Below are 23,583 nucleotides of genomic sequence, written 5' to 3' on the forward strand. Positions count from 1 at the left end.
CGAAGGATAAGACTGCGATCATTTAGTGAGCTCGAAGGATGAGACTGCGATCATTTAGTGAGCTTGAAGGATGAGACTGCGATCATTTAGTGAGCTCGAAGGATGAGACTGCGATCATTTAGTGAGCTCGAAAGTTAGGATTGCGATCATTTAGTGAGCTCTAAAGCTGGGTTGTGATCATTTATTGAACAAGAGAGCCGACTCCGCGATCTCTTATCGGGTTCACGAGTTTGGACACACAAGAAACTATTTAAAATAGCGATTCCATTAGGAAAACTGGAAAACCTGATAAAATAATTTACTTGTGTAATGGCACATCTCAGACGTGGTCATCTTACATAAAAAAAAAAAAAAAAAAAAAAACATATTGAACTAAATTCACTATTTCAAAGTTCACAATTGCTTGTATCCACGTCTATGGACCAAATTTTCTTTCCCAATTTAACCACATCTGCTGAACTTACTTTTGTAATATTAATCACTTCCTAACCAGAAACGGGAAAAAACAAACAGGAAGTTAACCACCAAACCACGTATGAACACATTAGGAAGTAACGTGTAGTTAATGTAGTCCTTTATTGAAAAAGAAAAAGGAAATCTAAAAAAAGTACTTGCATCATAAGGAAAAAGATCGAGTATTTCACATACCGGTCCACTAACCCATTCTTTACTGTATTCTTACGTAATTATATATATATATATATATCTTATCAAAACAAACCACACACACACTGATACTAAATTATCAGTTACAATCAGGGCTATTATGTATTGACAATATCTATGAATATGTGCCGCCCTTTAAATAACTAAATGATAAATCTATTTTTTGTTGTGAAAAAATAAACTGTTCTTAGAAAACACTTCATTCATTGAAAATATGTTAGCGGTACATAATTTCTTTGAGTTTTCTGAAAAGAAGAAGAACTTTTGTACTGTGTTTTATGTAAGAGAGATAAGAGTTTTATTTTTGTGAAATTCTTAATTATGGAAAAACTGACTAATATGAAAGGATTGAAATCATATCAGTTATCAGCAGGGGCGTTCAGGGAGAAAGGGGCCAGAAATTGTCCCACTGAGTTTGAGATAGATTGTATTTTAACCAATCTATCTACCTACGCATATACAAAAATGAAAGTAACTATGTTTATGACTTAATAACTCTTGAACCAGTCTACTGATCTCGATCAAATTTTCAACATAGATGAGGTTCGGGCCTGGGGTGGTTTTTATAATTTCACTTTGACCGTGCAACTTAGGAAAGAAGGGGGAGGGGAGAAATATTTTTAAAAAAATATGACCGAAAAGACGCGATATTAGTGCCGAATCCATAGTTTTTCACGGTCGCTGAAACGAACAGTGACACTTCCAATGTTGTTTAAATCCTAATTCAGCTCCGCAACTTGGGGAAGGGGGATACATATATGATCGAAAATGACCGATACTAGTGTCCAATTCATTGTTTCGGGGTCGCTGAGATGAGCAATGACACTTGCTATGACATTTTAAATCCAAATCCGCCCACAATAGTAATGTTTAATTTTTATTTATATGGATTATTTATAATTTTTTGATTTTTCATTATATTTTCTTTGTTTTTATTGATTTACGAGCGCTTCGCTTCAGTAATAGTAAGCAGTGACTAATGGAACGTATTATTAATTTTTCCCATTTTAACCCAGTGAAGCGGTAAATGACGTTAGTATTATACTATATAATATACAATGAACAGGGCTCATAGTTGTCTGGTCTCTTGTAAATAGTTGAAAAGTGACCAAAAGCAGACGAAAAAGTGACCCAAAGTGACCAAAATCTCATCTCGCCTCTTTTTTCCTTTGTCAATTTCTCCATCGCCTCTCTTTGTTTGTTGTTTTGTTGTATCTTTTCTTCTTTACTTGTTTTTGAGCTTCGTCCTTTCTTAGGTTTTCTAAGTAATGCTTTGTAGTTACGGTAAGCAGACTTAGCACATGTAAGAAGCTTCCGAGTAAGCGGAAGCAGTTCTGGCCTATTACCAAATTTCTTCATTACACACATCAGATTTAACTTTGCATTGAGAGTTCCCAAAGCCATGAAATATTCAAATTCATCACCTACTCTTAAGAACATACAAGAAGCATAACACAAGACGACCATGATGAACCACACAAACACCCACCCACGCACCCACATACACACACACAACGTTGAGCGGAGCGTTAACTATTACGAGAGAAAACTAAAAGACTATTATGATAGTAGGAAGAATAGACACAGAAGGGTTTTCAACCCCACCTTGAGAGTATAAGCATCCACCAACCATCCACTGTGCTTTAGAAACAATAAAAGCTGAAGTGAGAATAAAGCTGACTACACGTGACAGCAAATACTAAAGCTTTCAGAAGAGTAATGAGTAACAATGTTCTACCTTTTCCCATTTATTTTATATTATATATATAAACTCCCAATGCAAAACATAAATCACACGAAAAAGTCATTTTACCTTCCCAAAAAAGTAACTTTTATTGACAAATTTGGAAAAAAGTAACTTTTAGTGACCAACTTGAAAAAAAGTAACTTTTAGTTTAAAAAGTTACTCGCTATGAGCCCTGAATGAAGAAGTTAGTTTCGTTCCCCATTGTTGTTAAACTACAGCAGGAATTCCAAAATATAGGAGTTTATAAAGTGTAAATAGCAGATTTATCATCATTTCCAGTTGCAATAAGAGGACCAAAGTCAAGGATGGAAGAGAAACTGTTCTTCGGGTGCTGAATCTACATCAAAAATCGTTTATCGCAATACTTTCCATTATTACTATATAGAAGTCAATACTTGAACCCAGTGTTGCCACAGTCCTAGCTCTGGAGTGGGCTGAAAAATAGTACCAAATTGAAAGAAAAAGGGCTGAATTCATTATTTTATACCAGTGTAATACATGGCTCTATAACACGAAACTAAAAGAGGTAAAGTTCTAGATACCCCCTTCCTATTCTTCCAAGAGTCCAAATCAAGAAAGTACTCTTCTTAAAAACATCCAAATAGGAGGACCCTGAACAACAGTGGAAATAGATGAAACTTTGATAGGAAGTATCGTTTTGATGTAGAATCTTTGCAACGGCACATAAATTTGAGACTTATTTGAGCACACACTGGTCTTCTTCAGAATATTCAGAATTCTAAATATTCTTCTTCAGAACACTTGATTCAACGTGTGTGTGTTTGTTAAGATTTCAAGATACAATTTCCACCACACTGATTCTTTCTCGTCTCCTTCATTCGCGGCGCGGATGCGTTTATCTAGCGTCATTTGTTTCCCGGTATAGTTCGAGTTACGAATTTTCCACACAAAGTTCGTAGCGTTATGCGGTGCAACGCCACAGAATGAATGTTCAACAGCATTTTCTAAGGGCCCAACACACAGCATTAGGAAATGTCTTACTGACACTTTTGAAAACGTGACAAGTATTTGTTAAATAGTGCTGAATTGGGTAGAATTGTACCAACTTTTTCACAAAAGGGGCTGAAAATGCCAGCGTGGTACCAACGGGCCGATGAATGACAAAAAGGGCTGAATTTGGTACAATTGTACCAAGTGTGGCAACACTGCTTGAACCAGAAGTTTTACTAGTTTTTTTTTTTTTTTATTACTTCCCGTTTTAATCTATATTTACACAGTTAATCCCGGACTACCCAGCTTACTTCAAAATAGAAAAAAATAAAATGCGTAATAAAAATTAAGATTTTTTTCCAAGGATCTACCTGATCTTTTACTTGATATTATCTGGTTGTGTAAGAGGAGGGATTATTACGTCGTGGAAGAGCTAAAAGATAGAATCCTTTTAAGTTGCAATTAATACAGTACAATGCAATCGAATCCTTGCAATAGTTGTTTCTCAATCTGCAAATTGCCTGCATGCACACTAGCGACGCGTATTGGCGTCAGGCAGACAACGACGAGAGTGACTTGTTTACTACTTGCATAGACTGACAAACTGAGAAGTTTTACTTTTGTAATTATGATTTATAGTAAGAAAAAAGGAAAAGGGTCAAATTTTAGTTCTAGTGTATTCCATGCAACAAAGTCGCTTCATTTGGACCTTCAGGTGTGGGTAATTGCTCCCTCCTAATCCTGAATTCGAAAATGAAATAAAATCTTTAAGTTTTACGTCCCACGTTTATGCCGGTTAGGCTTAAAGTGACGGTGATGATAAATGACTGAAATGGTGGAATGAAGAAAGTGGAAGGAAACGGGAGAACCCCGAAAAAAACCATGCACATTGTGTTTGCCCAGCACAAAGCTCACTTGACGCGAGCAGGAATGGAATCAAAGATCTTATGCACCAGAGGTGAACGCTCTACCACTGAGCCACCACGGACCCACATCTATATTAAAAAAAAAAAAAAAAAAAAAAAAGAGCTAGATTGTTTTTGTGAGAAAGAGTACAGATGAAGTGAAAGATCAAATTTTCATGGTACACCAATCTTTTCCTTGTTAAAGAAGTATTGTTTTATAGAGAAAGTGTACAAATGTATGTTGAGCTACAAAGTTTAGAGCAGTCTGGATCCGGTAGACCCACCGTGGGTTCGCCCCTGTACACTAAAAAAAATATACGGTCACATTTACCAACCGATTACAGTCAATTCTAGTTGCCAACCAATTACTCTAAAATTTACGGTATTACTGTAAAATTTATGGTTATAGGCCATAAAAAGGTCGTATTTATGCCCTATTACCTACCATACGGAGTTCTTCAGCAGAATTTACCTAACGATGACTTTGTAAAGAAACGTTTCGTATTACTATTCTACGTAATCAATCGTAAAGTTATATAAATAAAAAAACGACTTGTTACAATCTAGAATTTCATTGTTCATTAAGATAATTTTATTTTAAGTACCGTCCGATTACACACACGTTTTTGTTGTTCTCCATGTGGCGTTGTAACCTGTTCTCATACATAGCGGCTGAGTTTTCACATATTTAAGCTAATTGCTTACATACTTATCGTGTTTATGATTCGACTGGGATTTTCCACACTCAGACTTATGTAACAATACGTATAATGACAATGAATAGTACACTAGTTGGCTCTCATTACTTCATCATTCCCACAATATAATTAAAATAAACATTGAATCTTAGCTCTTTTTCCCTAGGCAAAAAAAAAAAAAAAGTAAAAAAGAAATTCTGGAAGCCTACAAATGTATTTAAAGAAACGTATAAAAAAGGAACTAACAGTTTACTAACTAAATACAGTAGAATATCTCTAATCCGTCACCTTTGGGACTGGCGGTATAGTCAAAACGTAGAAAAAGGTCCGATTATCAGAAAATATAGAAAAATACAGATTTTACAGTAAAATCAACTATCTCTGAACTCAAAACTGACTGTATTGTTCCCTACAGTAAAAACAAACCAACAGTAAACACTAAAAACTGCGCAGTATAGTACAGAAAACACCACTGTTGCTATTCAGCCGGTTCATACCGGTTGCTATACAGAGTCAAACTCTCTCTCACACACACACACACACATATATATATATATATATATATATATATATATATATATATATATATATATATATATATATATATACAGAGAGAGAGAGAGAGAGAGGCAGAGGCAGCTGGAAGAGAGCTTGTTGAATACAAATTTTTCACAACCAAAAACAAATGACCTATTTAAAGAACCTTGCTTTGCTCTGAACATATCAGAAGATTACTGACGGGGTGGTGGAACAGTAAATTTTATTTTATCTTTGCTTTTAGAAATCCTTATAGCTATAGGGTTAAACATATCATCTCACAGAACAAAATATAAGCCTTCATTTCTAATATACTATAGTGAGCGCAAATTTCCTGACTATAGGGAAAGTAATATAACCTCTAAACCTCGATTTTTTGTAGTTTTTTTTCTTTTTAAAACTAAAATATCAACAAAATCGTTAAGAGCGAAAAACCGATCCAAACTATGAATTCAACATCCTAAGAATAGGTTTCATTTATCCGTTCTTACTGTTCTTTTGCAACCGGAAATGGTAGAAATTTACCATGCACAGTTCAATTTGATGATCTCCAAAGAATAATAACGGTAACAGGTAGCAAGTAACTGTTCTCTGATCCATCAAAAATTTTATCACTCTACTGAAGGGAAAATTTTAGGTGAAATTGTATTAGACGATATGGAAATTCCCGTCTCGTCTAAAATTGCGGAAATTCTTATTGAATGGGATTGTCTTCCCATTTGAAAGGCAAACAGCCGCTAACTGAAGGAAGGGAGAATTTTAGGTGAAATGTGATTAGACGATATGGGAATTCCCGTCTCGTCTAAAATTGCGAAATTCTTGTCTTCCATATATCAGTGGCAGATAAGCAGTTAGACGAGAATGAGATTAGACAAGATGGGATTGAACCACAGTGTCTTACAATTTGAAAGGAAAACAGTCGCTAATTGAAGGAAGGGATAATTTTAGTTGAAATGGGATTAGGCGATATGGAAATTCCCGTCTCGTCTAAAATTGCGAAAATTCTTATCTTCCAGATATCAGAGGCAGATAAGCAGTTACACAAGAATGAGATTAGGTAAAATGGGATTGAACCACAGTGTCTTCCCATTTGAAAGGCAAACAGTCGCTATTCCTTCTGTTGCTGTTGAGGATAAGTCCGATTACAGTAACCCCCTATTTATTTTAGTAGTTTAATATATCATCTTTCCGTACTTGATTCTATTCTTAATTTCTTTATCGCTATAGTCCGTTTCCGTGTTCCTGCACTTCGAATATTATCTAAGAAGGAACTCTTGCAACATCTGAATATCCAGACTCCGGAAGTAGGTAGAATTATCTCTGACCTGAAATATCTTCATAAAATAGTGAATGGAGATTTAAGATCGGAAATATTACTTCAGGAACTATCCTTACGTGCCCCTTCCCGCATCACCCGGAATACTCACCTGTTCCATCTTGCCCGTCCTAGGTTGGCAATTATACAGAGGTCTCTGTTTTTTACAGAATACCAAACTATTATAATCAAATAACAACTGATGTGGACATTTTATCAAGCTATTCGGTGTTTGAAAGCAATTAAACGAGTTTTGACGGAATAATATTACTTTTACACTTTTTTTTTTGACACTTCTATGTTGTTGTTGTTATTGTTGTCTTGTTTTTTTTTTTTTTTTTTTTTTGTTAGTTTTTCCCTGTGTAAAATGGCAAAGTTATGATATATCTGGGAGTTTGTTCAATAAATAAATAAATAAATAAATATAATCCAGTAAAACTTTCCTTAACGGACATTTCCATAATATGGACTTTTGTTCCGGCTAAAATATACATATTGTTAGTTGTTACGTAACAGAACGCTACATTTTACGGATACTTTCAGTTACGGACACGAACAATTTTCTTTCCCTCACAACGTTTTAATAAGCCCTTTAAAACAGAGAGGATTATTCTCAGTTCATTTATATATCCACCCACCTCCCTTCACTAAAAATACTTTCAGTATTTTGAGACAGACGACATTGCCTTCCTCACAAAATATGTCTATCGTAAATAAATCATTTAGTGAACCACCATACACAAAAAGTGGCAGGCTGAATAATAGGGGGCATGTATTTGCTAAAGAAGAAAATTACCGTACATAGAGTACACGGCCATATATGTAGTCCCCAAGCTATTCTTTTGTTTCCAGATAGAGGGAGTTTGAAATGAAATGAAATGCAATCTTGTACGTTTTACGTCCCGGAGTTATGCCGGCTAGGCTAAAGTAGACGGTGATAAGAAATGAATTAAACTGTGGAATCAAGTGGGAGGAAACGGGAGAACCTCGAGAAAACCAACTCATACGGTGTTTGTCTACCACAAAGCTCACTTCGCGCGAGTTGGGATCGAACCAACCAGAACGGTCTACCACTGAGCAACTGCTGCCCTAGAGGGGATTAATCCCTCATGACCCTCTCAATGCTACCACTGAATTGAGTATTTCAATATTCGTCTATATTTACATTTATGATTAACGTATTTAGTGTATTGTATGTATGCAATTACCGCACGAACTGTGAGTACAGTACACCTAAATCTAAATTTGTGTAACCTCTCTGTAACGGATACCTCTCACTTAAAGGGCAAATAATCATATCCCATCGGTGACCGTTATTCACAGGTTTTACTGTATATCTAACAGGATAAAGAAAGTTATTTAGGAGGCACATTCATCTTCCATTTATTCTCACTGCCTCAAGCAAATTCATCCATATCCTATCTCTATATCTCTTAAAAAGTAGTGAGTAACTTAAAAAAGCAAATATTTGTCATTCCTGGTCTCCGACAGAGACTTTGGTAGACAAAAAAATAAATCTAGGCCCCCCCTCCCCCTACATTCGCCCACGCCATTAAACCACAATTCCAGTAACCAGTTAGCAGAAACTTTCAAGTTACTCGGCGTAACAGAAGATAGCTATAGCGAACGTAATAGATAGTTTTAGTTTATTCTCTTCTGCTGACGAAACCAAATTTGAGATGTATACTTTTCTATTTTTTTTAAAAAAAAACCCGCAAGAGCAAACAAATACGAGGAATTTTGTTGTTATGGTCAATTAAACAACAAGAAAGAAAGAAAAAAAAAACATGCTGATAAGTCAGTTTGGCTAATCTCAGTGTGTTGGTGAGTTCAACTGCATGGTTCTATTTTGCCGTTTCCACAGTATTGAATTACGCTGAATGGTTAATTATTACGCTACAAGAACCATCACAGACCTTCAGATACAGCACAAATGAATACCGAGAATTGTTTATTTCAGTAAATTCTGAATACTCGGACTGACGAAATCGCTTTATTGTTAAATTCAGAGATACCTTTTGTCCTAATGACCTCCACTATAACTAAGCCTTCTCAATGTTTTTCCCTACACACAGTCGAATGTATCGTAAGTCTTAGGCGCAAGGGCAAGTTCTATCCTATTTGAACAATAAGACGAATTTCATTTCTCTGTGGCTCAAAAGGATATCATTATAGCACTATGCGGCTTCTTCAGCTCCCTTCTCTTCACTGCATCTTTATCATGTCCGGTGGGTTCACTCGGTCGGAAAAGTGTAACACGCTTTTCAGGCCAGCCACCCTGAATGAGGTTTACCTGGGTTTTCCTCATTCACACCAGGCAAATGCCGGGGTGGTACCTAACTTATAGGTCCCAGGCCGCTTCCTTCCTTCCCTTTCTCCGGATTGTGTGCTCGCCGAGGGACGTCATCCCTCAAATCGTGAAGGGCTTAATGGCCTTAGATGCCGAAAACCCAGAAATCTAAATCCTAAATCTTTATCATGTCCCTCAGAATACAGTTCTGTTTCAGTCTATTTCCTAGCTAGCTTTTCTTCTTATTTCTAAACACGTCTAAAATTATTTTTCTCCTCTCCTAATATTCTCAACTCTTCCTTATTAACAATCCATTTGATCCAGCTAATTAACTCCATTCTTTTCCACGCTCACATTTCGAAAGCCTCCAATCTTATTACATTGCTTCCGTAGTACTATACCCATGTTTTTGTCCCATACAGTACAATATCCCCACAAAAAGCATTTTATGAGTCTGTTCGTAACTTTTTTTAATTCAAAAAAAGATCCATAAAGTATACTTTTCTTCTTTTTTGTAAAATGGTTTCATTCCCCACTCCCATAACAGCTTTAATTTCAGGTTTACACTTCATGTCTTTTCTATCATAATAATACTACCTAGGTGCCGGAAGCTAGTTACCTGTTATACTTTCTTCCCTCCTACTCACATGCGTAACTAGAAAGGGTTACTCCCTTGAACCAAAGGGTGTTGTTGAAAAGTAAAATATTCTATTTAGCTACGTAAATGCTTCTCTTTCTGTATTTGATATAGACTGCTTTGTTTTAATCATTATTACTTGGAAAAGATTTGGGAAGGTATCGGCCAGGGCCTATTTAGTAGGTACTATCCCGGCATTTGCCTGATAGGACCGAGGGAAACCCTAGAAAACCCCAGTCAGGATGGTCGGCAGCGGGAATCGAACCCACGATCTCCCGAATGCGAAACCAACGCTCTACCACTTGAGCTACTTCTAACATCTATTTCATGGAAAAGTGATTGGAGTGAAAGCATAAAATATATAAATTAGATAAAATATCATGTATCACGTATTTGAGATGCAGTGACGAATCCAGACGAGGTGACAAGCGGTGAGTGCCCCTCCGACATGTAATATAATTCAAGTAATGTAAACCTATCTTTTTCGGTGTATATTACAGCTATATCTCCCTTAAAAAAAAAAAAAAAAAAAAAAAAAAGTGTCTGCTCTCAGTCTCCCATTTAAAGCTGGCGTCGTCACTGTTAAGAAGTACTGGCTACATTAACCAATTATTCAGTAGCGCCTGTCAATATTCCACCAATGTGAGGCACTGATCTCTCTCTCTCGCTTATTATATATAAAAGAATTCGTCCTGACACTGGCTGATCAGCGAGCCTAGGCTAAAGCGTTTAATAAAATTCCTGTTTCTTAATACCAACGTATGGTAGTAATTAAATATAATTTTCTTAAGTACACTGTTAAGAAAGGACTAAATTAGTTTAGATGGTTGTTTCATGTAAGAACATTACTTAGAATGCCATTAAATAAACTAATTTTTCATTATATTAAATCGAAAATAGATATTATTTAAACAATCGTTTTTATCAAACATCTGTAATTTCCGACATTTTTGTCTGATCTCAAATACGTTTTAATATACCGTTAGAAATTAAGTATCGAGCGAAACTGGTTCTAATGTAAGGAACGTTCAAATTAGTTTCCCTTCTTACGTTAGTTTATTTTTTTTCTATCTCATTCGGGACATGTGCGTTCCGATCCTTCTTTCAGGTATCATGACAAATGTTGCAAGCAGTTGTAAAACACAGAACTCATTCGTTTGAGTTTGCATGTTTTAAATTTAGCTTTAGAACGAAGTAGTACGTCGTAGCAGATGCAATTTTAGTTAAGAGCACAATGCTGTATGTTTCGTATTCTACACTTTGTTCTCGCTTTCATATTCTATACTCTGTGTGAACACACAATGGTTTTACATTTGATGACGTCAACATGCACAAACATCTTTTTATATAATTCACAAGAGTTAATAATAGAAAACTGGTAACTCAAAATCAATTTTTCAGGAATACGAGTTGAAGATTGACACTGCTTCAGTCAGTGTTCCTATGTTATTGAAAATTCCACAGAAAATCATCTTTGGTTTCTGTAATATTTTCAAATAATAATAATAACAATAATGAACTAACAAACACGTGTATGAAGAAAAGAACATACTACACCAACTTTTGCTCTTCAGTGAAGCTGGGTTATACAAAATATATAGGGATTGACTTGCCTTTGTGGTATGAAACCAGTTCTACTCTTGAGTAAAGCGGGGTTATCTAATATACAGGAGTCAATATGCCTTGGTCGTATGAAGCCAGTTTTTACTCTCCAGTAAAGCGGGATTATCTAACGCACAAGAGGTTAACTTCCACAAGTCCAAGTAAAAATTTCAAACGATTTTTACAATGAATAAACACGAGGATCATTGAAAAAATAAGGCAAGAAGCCCTCTCATAGGTATTCTATTTCTCTTGTTCGTATTCCCTACTAAGTCTCAGCAGATGCACAGTTTTGTTCTCGTGTCACCAAATGATACATATGTTACATCAGATCCTCACCATACGAATTGGAATATGGCTACACCTGAGGAAACAAGGTTAAACATGGAAGTTCGTACTGTTATTTTTTTTTTTTGGTCTAAAGCGCACCTCATCAACAAATTCTCATCGCAAACTTGTTGAGACATATGGTGCTAAAGCTAAAGTTATCACAGAAACAAGTTGTGTCGGTGAGCTGAGTTCGATAACGGCAAGATAAATGAACAAGATAAGCAACGAATTGATCATATTGTTAGTAACTCCGTATTCGAACGTATAAGCAGAAAGAAGACGACGAAGTCTATTCTCAACTTGGGTGAGTCTTCTTTCTAAACATTATTGATGTGCACTTACAACCAATGTCCTTGTCACACTGGTTTTCGTAAGATGACGGGAGTCAAGTAAAGCGGAGTGCGACCAGCAACTGGTTATGTCACCATTTGTGAAAATACTTTCGTCAGTGTGGCATTCATCCCAGCATCGTGAGCACAACTTAGTAGCTATTTGAATTAAAAGACTCATACACCAGTGACACAGATGTCCGTACTCATGCGGCAGATGCTGATGAGCATGGAATACACGCTCACTCGATCTCAATCTCATGAAATGAGCGTAAGGTTGAATGAGTGACTTAAGTGACTATATGTTAAAATGTGAGCTTGGACTGAGCAACTGTGATGCCAAAATAATCTGAGAATAAGCATGAATGAGCCTGATGTCGAAATGGTCTGAGAATGAGGTTGAGTGAATATGATGCCGAAGCAATAATGCGAGCGTAAAGTTGAGTGAAGCTAATGTCGAAGTGGTCATGTGCATTAATGTGAGGTTGAGTGAACCTCATGTCGAAATATCATGCGAATGTGAGGCTGAGTCAGGGCCGGCTCTCCCATATGTGCATTTGCACGGAGCGGCAAGTGTCGAGAGAGCAGCCAAATATGTCATAACTATATTATTTAAAATAAATATTTATTGTTGGAAACAGATTTCATGATGATGGAAATTAAATTTACTAAGCTGGCCTTCTATTTGAATACTCCATAAATCATGTTTAAGTGGCATTAGTTTAAGATCACATGGACAGTGCTAAAGCAAATGGTCAAACAAATTCCAGCATAAATTGCTTGATTGTTGTCAAATACAAGAACTCAATTCTCGAATAGTAGTGAACTCCTGTTCCAATTAGTAATCACAGTCTTGGCATGAACACTAGTCCTGTTATTGTCACAAACAAGTTCTTCATCATTGAAGGTGGAAATTTTTTCCACTTTTAACAGGGTAGAAAGAAAATCCCAAAATAAAGATAAAAGAGCTAGTTGAAATGGAATTGCAAACTGATATATTGATATTGAAGCTCGATATTGTATTCTATAAAAAAGGTTACCATCTTTCGTCTGCAAGTGTGTGTGCTTTATTTTTTACTAACATAATAGATTATTATTTAAAGAAACAACAGACACAACAAGATTGTATTTGTAGTGTTTAGGTCTTTCTGAGTATGAGTATCTCCCCCCCCCCTCCTTCGTTGTTTATGATAGGGTAACATACTTAAAATCGTGCCTTTCAAGATTTGTTCTTTCTGGAGAAAGGAGGGGTGGCAAATTATGCCATTGCACAGGGCGGTAAATTGCCTACGACCGGCCCTGGGTCGAGTGACCCAGATTTCGAAATGATGGTGTGAATACCAAGTTAGGTGAGGCTGATCTCAAAATTATAGTGTGAGCATTAAGTGCATGATGTCGAAATGATTTATGAATATAAAGTTAAGTGAGCCTAAAGTCGAAATGATACTAGCCTGAGGTTGGGGTTGGTGATAAAGAGTATGGAATCAAGTCAGATGACGTGGGCATGAAGTTAGGTCGAAGTGGGCAACATCTAGTGAAGAAATCTAGTAAAAACGCCGGCAAAATATGGGATGTGCAGACCACATATACCTTATATACCAAGGATGTACATAGGGGTGGAACCTTGGGGTCCGCCTTCCCGAAATCAACTTTTCTGTAAATTTAGTCTAATTTTAGGGGTGATTTTTAAAATCTTAATTTATCCTCATTTTGAATGTGAACTCCCGAAAAACTTTGAACTATTTCTCCCCAAGTAAATCCCTGCGTACATGCCTACCATATACCCATTTTCAAAGCGTTGGTCGATCGTCTTAAAAACCCTTCATGGCTTCGTACCAGGTAAGTGAATGAATTTATCCCAGACATACATTGACAAAGTGTGGAAATAACGTAATTTAAATATCAAGTTTCATTTAAAAAAAAAAAGTTCTTTTAACATGTCTGTTTTCCCAGCGACATCAACAAAACAACCATTAATTACAAGATATAATCAAAATTATTAGCGATACATTAAAAAAAAATAACATTTCAGATTTTTATCTACGTCAAACAAATCTCTCTTCAACGAGATTGATATATTTTCTATATGCAATAAAGTACTTAGGCGATAATAATTTATATATACATATATATAATTCAGGATATTACAAATAAATTGACATACTAAAGCCTTCCATCCCCTCGCACAGGCACCAAGGGCATTGAATCAATCACCGGATTAATCAACCCCTTTGGCTCTCAGGGACAAGCTCTCGCTCTCTCTCTCTCGTTCTGTATTGAGTTCATAACAGCGTTTCATACTGCCGGCTAAACTTGATTAGAGCCACACATATACAGCACACACGCTTTGATTACGTTATCTCCGATATTCGTTAGAGAAATCACGTTTAATTCTCTCTACTCCAATGAACTCATCTTGCAAAAGAATCTCACTCTTTACCGACTGAAACAAACAAGAAGAGTAGGAAATCATTAAAAGAAGAGAGAGAAACAATCGTATGAAGAGAAACATACTTTCTAAAAACTATATATCCATGGTCGAAAGTCGGTCAAAAACCCAAGCATACATTCTACAGTGTTCAAGTTACTTGAAAGTAAATTTATTCTGTAACTCTTAAAGTTATACAAATCTAATAATATAAATAAAAATGTTTGTCTGTCTGTCTTTGTGCAGCATGGGGACCAGGCAACTGGACCGAGAGTTACCAAATTTTGGTCACGGGTACCTTGGTCCAGGCCCCAGACCGAAACTTTTTTTTTTCAAAATTCGAACCAGGAGGGGATCTCAGGGGTGCATTTACCGGGACATTTAAAACTAATAGAAAATGGCCCGATACGTTTTTTTCCTTTAGTTGTTCAGTTTGTTTACATAGATATTTTATCTGACCCATGCGAAGAATGGGTATGCCAGCTAGTATCAATTATATGTATTATTTCCTTCCGTTATTTGAGCAACTAGTGTTTAATCCGATAAGTGATAAGATCTGCGTTACTCGAAATGCTTGTCGTAAAATAATAACTAAATATGCAAATTTTGAGCGAAGCGATCTTCCTTTATTGATTATTTACAGATTTTTTTTTTTTTTTTTTTTTTTTTTTTTTAGCGCACCAACTATTTTCGTGAATGAACACGACATACAAATAGTTGAATTTGGCATATTAACGAAAAGTATAAGGGTTTTGAAAGGCTGCGTTCAGAAAACAAAACGAAAAGGGCTTTGTCGCCCTATTTCTAATACTAGAAATATTCTATTTTCCATTGTTTACAATGAGAATTCGAGCGCCAAATTACTTTTTCAATGTTAAGTTTACGGGTATCCCATTTTCGGTGATTATTCCTCAATGGTATGTCTATGTGCGATCCCTAACGACACTCAGTCGCGAGCTCTCGAATCATGTTAAATTTGATTAAAAACTGTTTTAGGTATTTTGGAGGAGTTCCAGATAAACGCTTGAATCAAGTAAAGAGGAGCTTCGCTCCAATAATAATAATATATATGAAGGGTAAGGGGAAAAAACAAGGAATGTCCATGTGTGTGCTTTATCGGTTACTTCGTCCTATCTGTTGGTGACTCTTGGTACTATTTGACTGTATATGTAAGCATGCATAGATATAAAAATATCCATGTATAAAGGGGCAAAAGTTTTGACTATCCCTATTCCTTTTTACGCGGCTTTCAATATTAAAGCACCGTTTTCTAGAAAATACAGTTTTGTGACATTTCTTCTTTTTTCCCCTTACCCTTCATATATATATATATATATATATATATATATATATATATATATATACATGTATGTATGTATGTGTGTGTGTGTGTGTGTTTCAAAACAACACCGACAACATTTGGGAGGTGATTCCTGACACCAAAATAAGAATGTATAGACCAACCTGGATGCACAAATGCTTCCTTTCGGAGTTATAGGCTGCCGAAAACATAAAAACATGAACTTTAAAGCTGCATAGCTCCAAGACTATGGGACCTACCGTAGTCTGGTTTAGACTTCACTTAGGAACTAGTATATGCCCTATCCAAATAGCCATGTTTCAGAATTCTGTGGTACTTTTAGAGAGGTAGTTGGTGAGTACTTCAAATTAAATGCCCGTAGCGAAATTTCTTCCATAAAAATTGTTGCGAGAGTACCTTAGGATTCTGAAACCTGGATTTTTGGATAGGGCACATATTAGTTCTTAAGTGAAGTCTTGATCTGACGGTGGGTCCCATAGTTTTGGAGCTATGGACCTTTCAAGTTAATTTTTTTTTCATATTTTCGGCAGCCTGTAACTCCGAAAGGAACTATTTGTGCATCCAGGCTGCTCTGTACTTTTTGTCTTATCTTGGTGTCAAGAATCACCTCCCAAACGTTGTCGGTGTTGTTTTGAAACACCCTATATTATATTATATATACAGTGGCGGATCCAGGAGATGATCAAGGGAGGGGCTAAACCATAATTTGCCGTTTTATCCAGTGTAAACCTGAGCGTCAAGGGGGGGGGGCTATAGCCCCTTGGCCCTTCCCTTGGATCCGCCCTTGTATTATATATATATATATATATATATATATATATATATATAATCGAAATAATTGTTGCCACAATTTATTCCAATGTTCTGCAGTTGTTCATTATTGAACTTCAGGGGTACAACTTGATACCAATATTAGCAGGCTGGATTGCAGATTTTTTAATTTTTTTTTTAACATTAATATCTTTTCATACACAATCTAGGTTTTCATTCTTTTGTTTCTTGCATTCAAAACTGTAATATTAGTCCCCAACCATATTCACTGTTCTAGTGATAAAATCACGCGACATGTGGTATTAAAAAAAATATTTAAAAAATGTGGTGCAAACTCAAAATGCACTGGTGCAGTAACTTAATTCTATTCCATATTGTGATATTGGCAGATTATCAAATTAAATGGCATGGAAATGGCAAACCATGCCCCTCACTCTCTCACCCGCAGCATTACTCTACACAAGAACTAATTCTGCAACAACCAGAGGCGGCCGCCAGCCATATTTTCTCTTCTATCTCTCTTTTCTGCTTTAATATTAATGCAGAGACACTGCTGAAAATATGAAATAACTGAACTTTAAAAAGGAGATAAGCAGAAAGATAGATATTTAGAGACAAAATCCAAATAATTTCTGGATATTCTCAATATACAGCGCATGTATACAGAGCGGTCATATTAGGGATGGCCAAAATTTTTCCAGAATCGGAAATTTCACATTCCGGACTCGGAAAAATTCAAGATTTTTTTCCGAATTTTGGAATTTTCGAAATTACGGAATTTTTCCTATTTTATTTTCCGGATTCCGGAAAGAAAAATTCCAGAATTGGCCATCCTTAGTTCACATCAAGTTTAACCATAATTTCAATTAGCCAGTGAACACCAACGATTCACTTGAGAGAACCTTTGAAATGTTCACGTACACTACGCTGTGATAATTTCACGAGATTTCCTTGAGGGAGGGCCGCTTTCAATATGAAGGGGTTTAAAGCAATACTACGCGAAAATACTGATATTTCATGTTGAGCTCGATCGGAGATATGCCGCGGAGAAAATTTCGTAGCTCCAGAGAAACTCAGCCCCTTCCCTCAAGCCATCTCCTGAAATCATCAGTACACACGTAAACGTGAAATTTCGGAAAGTATTAGAGTCCTTCGCACGCTATAGCCTTATCTGCCGAAATGTTCCATACAAGAGTGCCTGCGTTCAGTTATTTTTTTATTGCCAGGTCTGTGCATGTATTCAAACAAAACTGATCATCTAGTCCTTAAAATCTTTGTACTTTTATTCGGTGGTTTTCAACCGATGTGTCGCGACACACTGGTATGTCACACAGTCCCCTAAGATGTGTCGCGAAATTTTAGAATTTAAAGAATCATGAAGAATTTAATAATAATTAGTTAAAATCGAGGCAGACTGTACTAGTCAACATCTCCAGCAATAATGCTCAGTGCTATATAGAGTCATTATAAAAATTAATTGGTTTCACTAGTATAATATATTATTATTATTATTATTATTATTAATAATAATATCAAACAAGCGTATCGCGATGTCCTAAACGTCCAGTAAAATGTATCGTGAGTCAAAAAAGGTTGAGAACCACTGCTTTTTACTCATACGCAGAATGAAAGCGAACAAATGATAAATCATCTTTCAGATGTTTGAGAATTTTATCTGAAACTAAAGTATAAAAAAAAAAAAAAAAAAAAGTCTCATTTCGGAGTTTTGACTATAGAATCTTTAAAAAGATACATTAAAAAAAAAAAAGAAATGGAAAAAAAAGTACGTTACCGTTTGTACACAAGAGACTAAGCAAGAATGTCTCACTCTCTATTAGTTGGGTCAACTGTGTAGAGATAAAATTTCATATAGAAGACGTGGATCCAATTTTTTTTCTTTTTTAAGAAAGGTAGAAAAGTAATCGCTCCGTATATCTTCATATACATACGATGTCAGAAAAAAATTAAAGGAGACGAAGTAGGTTTCCAAGTATTCTACATATTCAGAGCTTTTGGCTATAAATCCTAGAAGCATCCAACGAGAAAGGAAAGAAAAAAAAGGCCTGTCTTCACGTTATACGCTGGTTCATGATTTATGTCGTTTTATTTAATTTGTATTCTATAGCTACGTAGATTTTTACCGTAGTCTTAGCCTAACATAATTTTCATGGCAAATATATTTTCTTTATTTGTTCTTTTTAAATGAAATTGTGAAAGTACTGTATGAAATGTTTTCATCAAAATTACACAAACCAAACATGGTTCATTTATTAGTTTAACGTTATTTTTCTGCAGCGAGGCTATATGAGCTTAACGTGAAACACGAGGGTACTTTCAAAAGTGTTCAGCCAAACACTGAAATATTGTGTCACTAGTAGTAAGAAGTCCTAGACACATAGTGCCATCTATGGAAGAAATAGTATATCAGTTTCAACTGTCTAGCTCCGGCAGTTCATTGAAGGCAGTCGCCGTGCGTTGAAGCATGCATACTGCATCACAATGCTTCAGTCTATACGGCTGTTATCGCGAAGGCTGCAATGCTAAATCTGAGCTGTATAGTGAGTGCTGAATCTCCTCGAAGCCACTGTCTTTCATTTGGCTTAGGGTAGGTGCTGAATCTCCTCGAAGCCACTGTCTTTTATTTGGCTTAGGGTAGGTGCTGAATCTCCTCGAAGCCACAGTCTTTCACTGTGCTTAGGGTTTGTGCTGAATCTCCTCGAAGCCACAGTCTTTCACTGGGCTTAGGGTAGATGTTGAATCTCCTCGAAGCCGCAGTATTTCACTGTGCTTAGGGTTTGTGCTGAATCTCCTCGAAGCCAAAGTCTTCCACTGCAATCTAGGCAACAACAGCCGTATGGACTGGAGCATTATCATGCAATAGGCGAGTTCAACGCACAGCGACTGATTCAAATTACTGTCTGCAATTAACTGACGCAGCTAAACAGTTGCAACTGGTACACTACTTCTTCCATAAAATGGCACTATGTGCCACGAGCGGCTTATTGCCAGTGACGCGATATTTCAAGGTCAAGCTGGAAACTTCTGGAAATACCCTCGTACAAACTCTATGATTCCTATGATTCCCAACTGATAATAATCGAACTTGGATTTTCCCCACTCCGAAGACCACAAGGAAGCTCCTTCGTTACGCATACTCTTAACAATGGTAACAAAGACTATCAAAAATTTAGAAAACTGAAGTAATTAGATAAGAAGTGCTAAATGCTGCTGAAGTAAATAAAAGCACAGTTTTCAGACTCTTTCTTACAGCCCGGAAATACGGGTGCGCGGTATGCGTCCTCATTATGACGCCACAATTGTAGAGCGAAACGTTCGAAAACAATTTAAGAGGTAATTGCAATTTTTGTCGATAATATGTAAGTTAACTTTCTAAATTTTCGATGGCCTTAATTGTTATGTACGTACATTATCCACAAACATTCAAAAATAAGGAGGGAGAAACTAGTAAAGACTTATGACTACGTGAAAATGCAATAATAACACGTGATATTTTTTTTCGACATAACAATACTACACTATATTGACATTGATCACTAGTTAAGTACAGCGAACATCACATCACGAATTCAACCTAGGGTTTCCGGGAATATTAAGTGAACATAGTGGCGTCCAAAAGGAATTTCTGTGTTTTAACTCCTACTCCATCTTCAACAAGATGCTACGTTTATAATATGTTTGTGGCAAATTCCTTTTGACAATGAAATCTCTGAGACCACACGATTTAGAAACGTGCCGTTTTCGTTGGTCTATTCCAAATTTTGTGCAGATTTGCCAGTTTTCATTATTTTTTTTTTATTCAACGTTTTAGGTCGTTTTGAGCCCATATGTTGCTAGCTCGTTGCTGAAGTTTATAACCTTGTGTTACGCAACCAGAAGAGCAGCTACGTATAGCAGGTTTGCAGACATTACAGGCTGTATGCTTTAATCTGAATGTCAAAATCTCTTGTACGCTGCAACCTTCATGGCCTTTATGTAGAGAAACAATAAGGCTTACTTCAATTTATAACAAGAAAACACTTGTATTTTCGTTTGATATCTATCATTTCTTTAAGTTAGCCACAAACTCATCCAACATCTATATGTTAGAATGTTACATTTATATGCTTGCCTATAGCATTCACTCCCTTTATGGGTCTTCCCTCCTTCACTTACGTCTTATAAAGGGACTTGTACACACATATACAGTGAGGGATTCATGCTCATACTAGGATATTGAGCTGTCAGATTAAGCTAGTTACGATCCATATTACGATATGTTATAGAAAAATAGCACCGGAAGTTCTGAAATTATATTAGTTTCGGTGCGATTTTTGCACTAAAAGTCCTGAAATGATATCGGTTTTAGTGCTTGAATTCGGCCTCTTCTCCATAATAAAAATCTGTGTACGCCACTGAACGATTATTATTACTTTACTCTCATGAACATTTAATGTTAATGTTACACGTAGGAATAGAATTGTTCCATCTATCGTCTAAAATTTAAGATATGACTTCCATTGGATCCTTGCTTAAGTAGTAGTTTGAAAAAGAAAGCCGTTGTATTACTCAACAGGATTTGTACGATGTAGCCCAAGTATTTAAAAAGGATAAAGTTCCAAAAGTATGGTACACCTAATAGCAGAAACCGAAGCTAAATTCCCTTAAAGAATCAAGCAAACATATTAAGTACTATGTATTTTTTATCCTCCTATCCTTATAGTTAATCAAAATTACAGCGGACCGAAAACAAGGGCGCCGATCCTGGGATGCCAAAGGGGCCAAGCTCCCCATGCTCATATAGGCTCCATGTATTTTTATGAATATGTATTTTATTGTTATATGTATTTTTTAATGAACATACAATATTTGGCATAATTTGAATTCAACTGGTCTTAAAATCCTCATAATATATGCCTTCTTAAACTCTTGTCTGCAACCAAACACATATTTGAATCTCACCCTCCAACAAAGTTACAGAGAAATCGGCGCCCTTGACTGATAAAATATTAAATCATCGCAAAAACAGGCCTAATTTTCTCGTTGGTTGCTTACTGTATGAAAAAGAATAAATCTAATGTAGAAAATATTTCCGTACGAATATACCGTATGTATGTAGAGAAGTACTAATACCCGACTCCACTCTATTTATAGAGAGAAAGAATAAAAAGGGGGCACTAGACCTTGTAATACAACACCTTTTAAGTTTTACAGTAACAGAAGCAAACGCATTAAGTACTCATAATGTAAATTAGTGCTCGTGGCAGCATTAAAAATAAAAAAAAAAGAAAGAAAGAAAATTACAGTGGTAGTCGATAATGAAATATTCATGCTGAAGTATGCCTTTGATGTATAATTAAAACTATCACTAGTTAAAAAAAAAAAAAAAAAAAAAAAAAAAAAAAAAAAACAGCTACTTGCATCAACACAAAGTAAATTTCCGCTCGATTGAAAGTTAATAAATAAATAAATAAATGACTTTGTAGTACTTACCAGTGCATTGTGCAGCGTTTTCGTCTGATCCGTCACCACAATCGTCCTCCCCTTCACACATCCACGTACGGGGAATGCATCGTCCATTTTCACACTGAAACTGTCTCAAAGAACACACACCTACAAAAGAACAAAGAGAAAAAGTACTCATTAGAACACATGCTATCATTAACAATTTTTACTGCTTGAAAGGGAGCAAGAAGTGGCTGCAACTAGTTTGGATTAAGAGGTTCGAGTTAGGTCGGCTGCACATTGACCAAAAGTAGGGTCAGCCAAGTCGACGCAGAGGGAGGCATTAAAGGGTGTGGACAATGAGAGAGAGAGAAAGAGAGAAAAAAAGAAAGGAGAAACCGAGAGAAAGGGAAAGAAAAGAGGGAGGAAGAAAAAGAAAGAAAAGAGGGAAAAAAGAAAAAAGAAAGAAAGTCAGAAAGAAAAAGAGAAAAAGAAAGAAAGAAAAACAGAGAAAGAAAGAAAGAAAAAGAGAAAGAAAGAAAGAAAGAAAAAGAGAAAGAAAGAAAGAAAAAGAGAAAGAAAGAAAGAAAGAAAGAAAGAAAGAAAGAAAGAAAGAAAGAGAAAAAGAAAGAAAGGAGAAACCGAGAGAAAGGGAAAGAAAAGAGGGAGGAAGAAAAAGAAAGAAAAGAGGGAAAAAGAAAAAAAGAAAGAAAGACAAAGAAAGAAAAAGAAAGGAGAAACTGAGAGAAAGGGAAAGAAAAGAGGGGGAAAAGAAAGAGGCAGAAAGACAGACAGAAAGAAAGAGAGAGAGAGAGACCTGAGTTCACTGACCGTATGTCTGAAGTACAACGTTGGAGAGGCTTGAGTGAATTGCTACGAGGCTTTGTCGAACTGCTCATAGTACCTATCCTCTAGTGAATATGCGGCTGACCTTAACATAGATTCTAAATGTTTTTCATTTTATATTTTTTTTAATTATATTATAGGGTTTATAAAGTTTTTTTCGGGAGAGGAATGGCACAAAAGTTGAATGTACACGACAGGTGGTACAAACATTAATGCAGCTGTACCAATGGGATCGTCCTGGTTATATCAAAGTTGTTAAAAAACTGAAAACCCAAAACTAAAACATTTCCTCAATTGTAAATGAAAAACTAAATATTTCAGTCGTATGGCCCATGGTTATAGGCTAATAAAAAACCGGATGATTTAATGAAAAGTAAATGACTGTGAAACGAATTCATGAACTACCTCAGGGATACAATGTTGTCTAAAAGAAACGCACTCGGCCTGAGATCAAATTGGGGACCGCACCAGAGACGAGCATTAACCATGAACCACCACGCCCCTTTTACATAAATAAAAATAAATATCTGACCATAGCAAGTACTATTACTAATGTGTGTTACATTTTCGGCAATATTATAACACTGTCTTCATCACACACAATACATAATATATCTGATAAACGCAATGATATATTGCCCAAATTGGAAAAAAAATACTAATAATATGAGTGTTTGCTTTGGACCAATTTTATTCTTGTTGTACTTATATGTAATTCCAAAGCTAAAATAAGCAGTATTCACATACACTACTCTCTTACAATGTTTA

At 36.0% G+C, this 23,583-nt stretch overlaps 1 protein-coding gene across 5 annotated transcripts in view; it reads right to left on the bottom strand.

The window, feature by feature from the left end:
* LpR1 (Lipophorin receptor 1) overlaps positions 1-23,583 on the bottom strand; it is a 484,208-nt gene that overhangs the window by 378,951 nt on the left and 81,674 nt on the right. For all 5 annotated transcript variants that reach the window (XR_014128710.1, XM_081742361.1, XM_081742362.1 and 2 more), the window contains exon 2: positions 22,018-22,137. Coding sequence is in view for 4 of the 5 variants with exons in the window: in XM_081742361.1 (XP_081598487.1) it covers positions 22,018-22,137 (120 nt within the window). In the remaining variant the exon portion in view is untranslated. The remainder of the gene's footprint in view (positions 1-22,017; positions 22,138-23,583) is intronic.

This window comes from Thermobia domestica, chromosome 16, assembly GCF_964235325.1.
Source record: "Thermobia domestica chromosome 16, izTheDome1.hap1.1, whole genome shotgun sequence".
NCBI lineage: Eukaryota > Metazoa > Arthropoda > Insecta > Zygentoma > Lepismatidae > Thermobia > Thermobia domestica.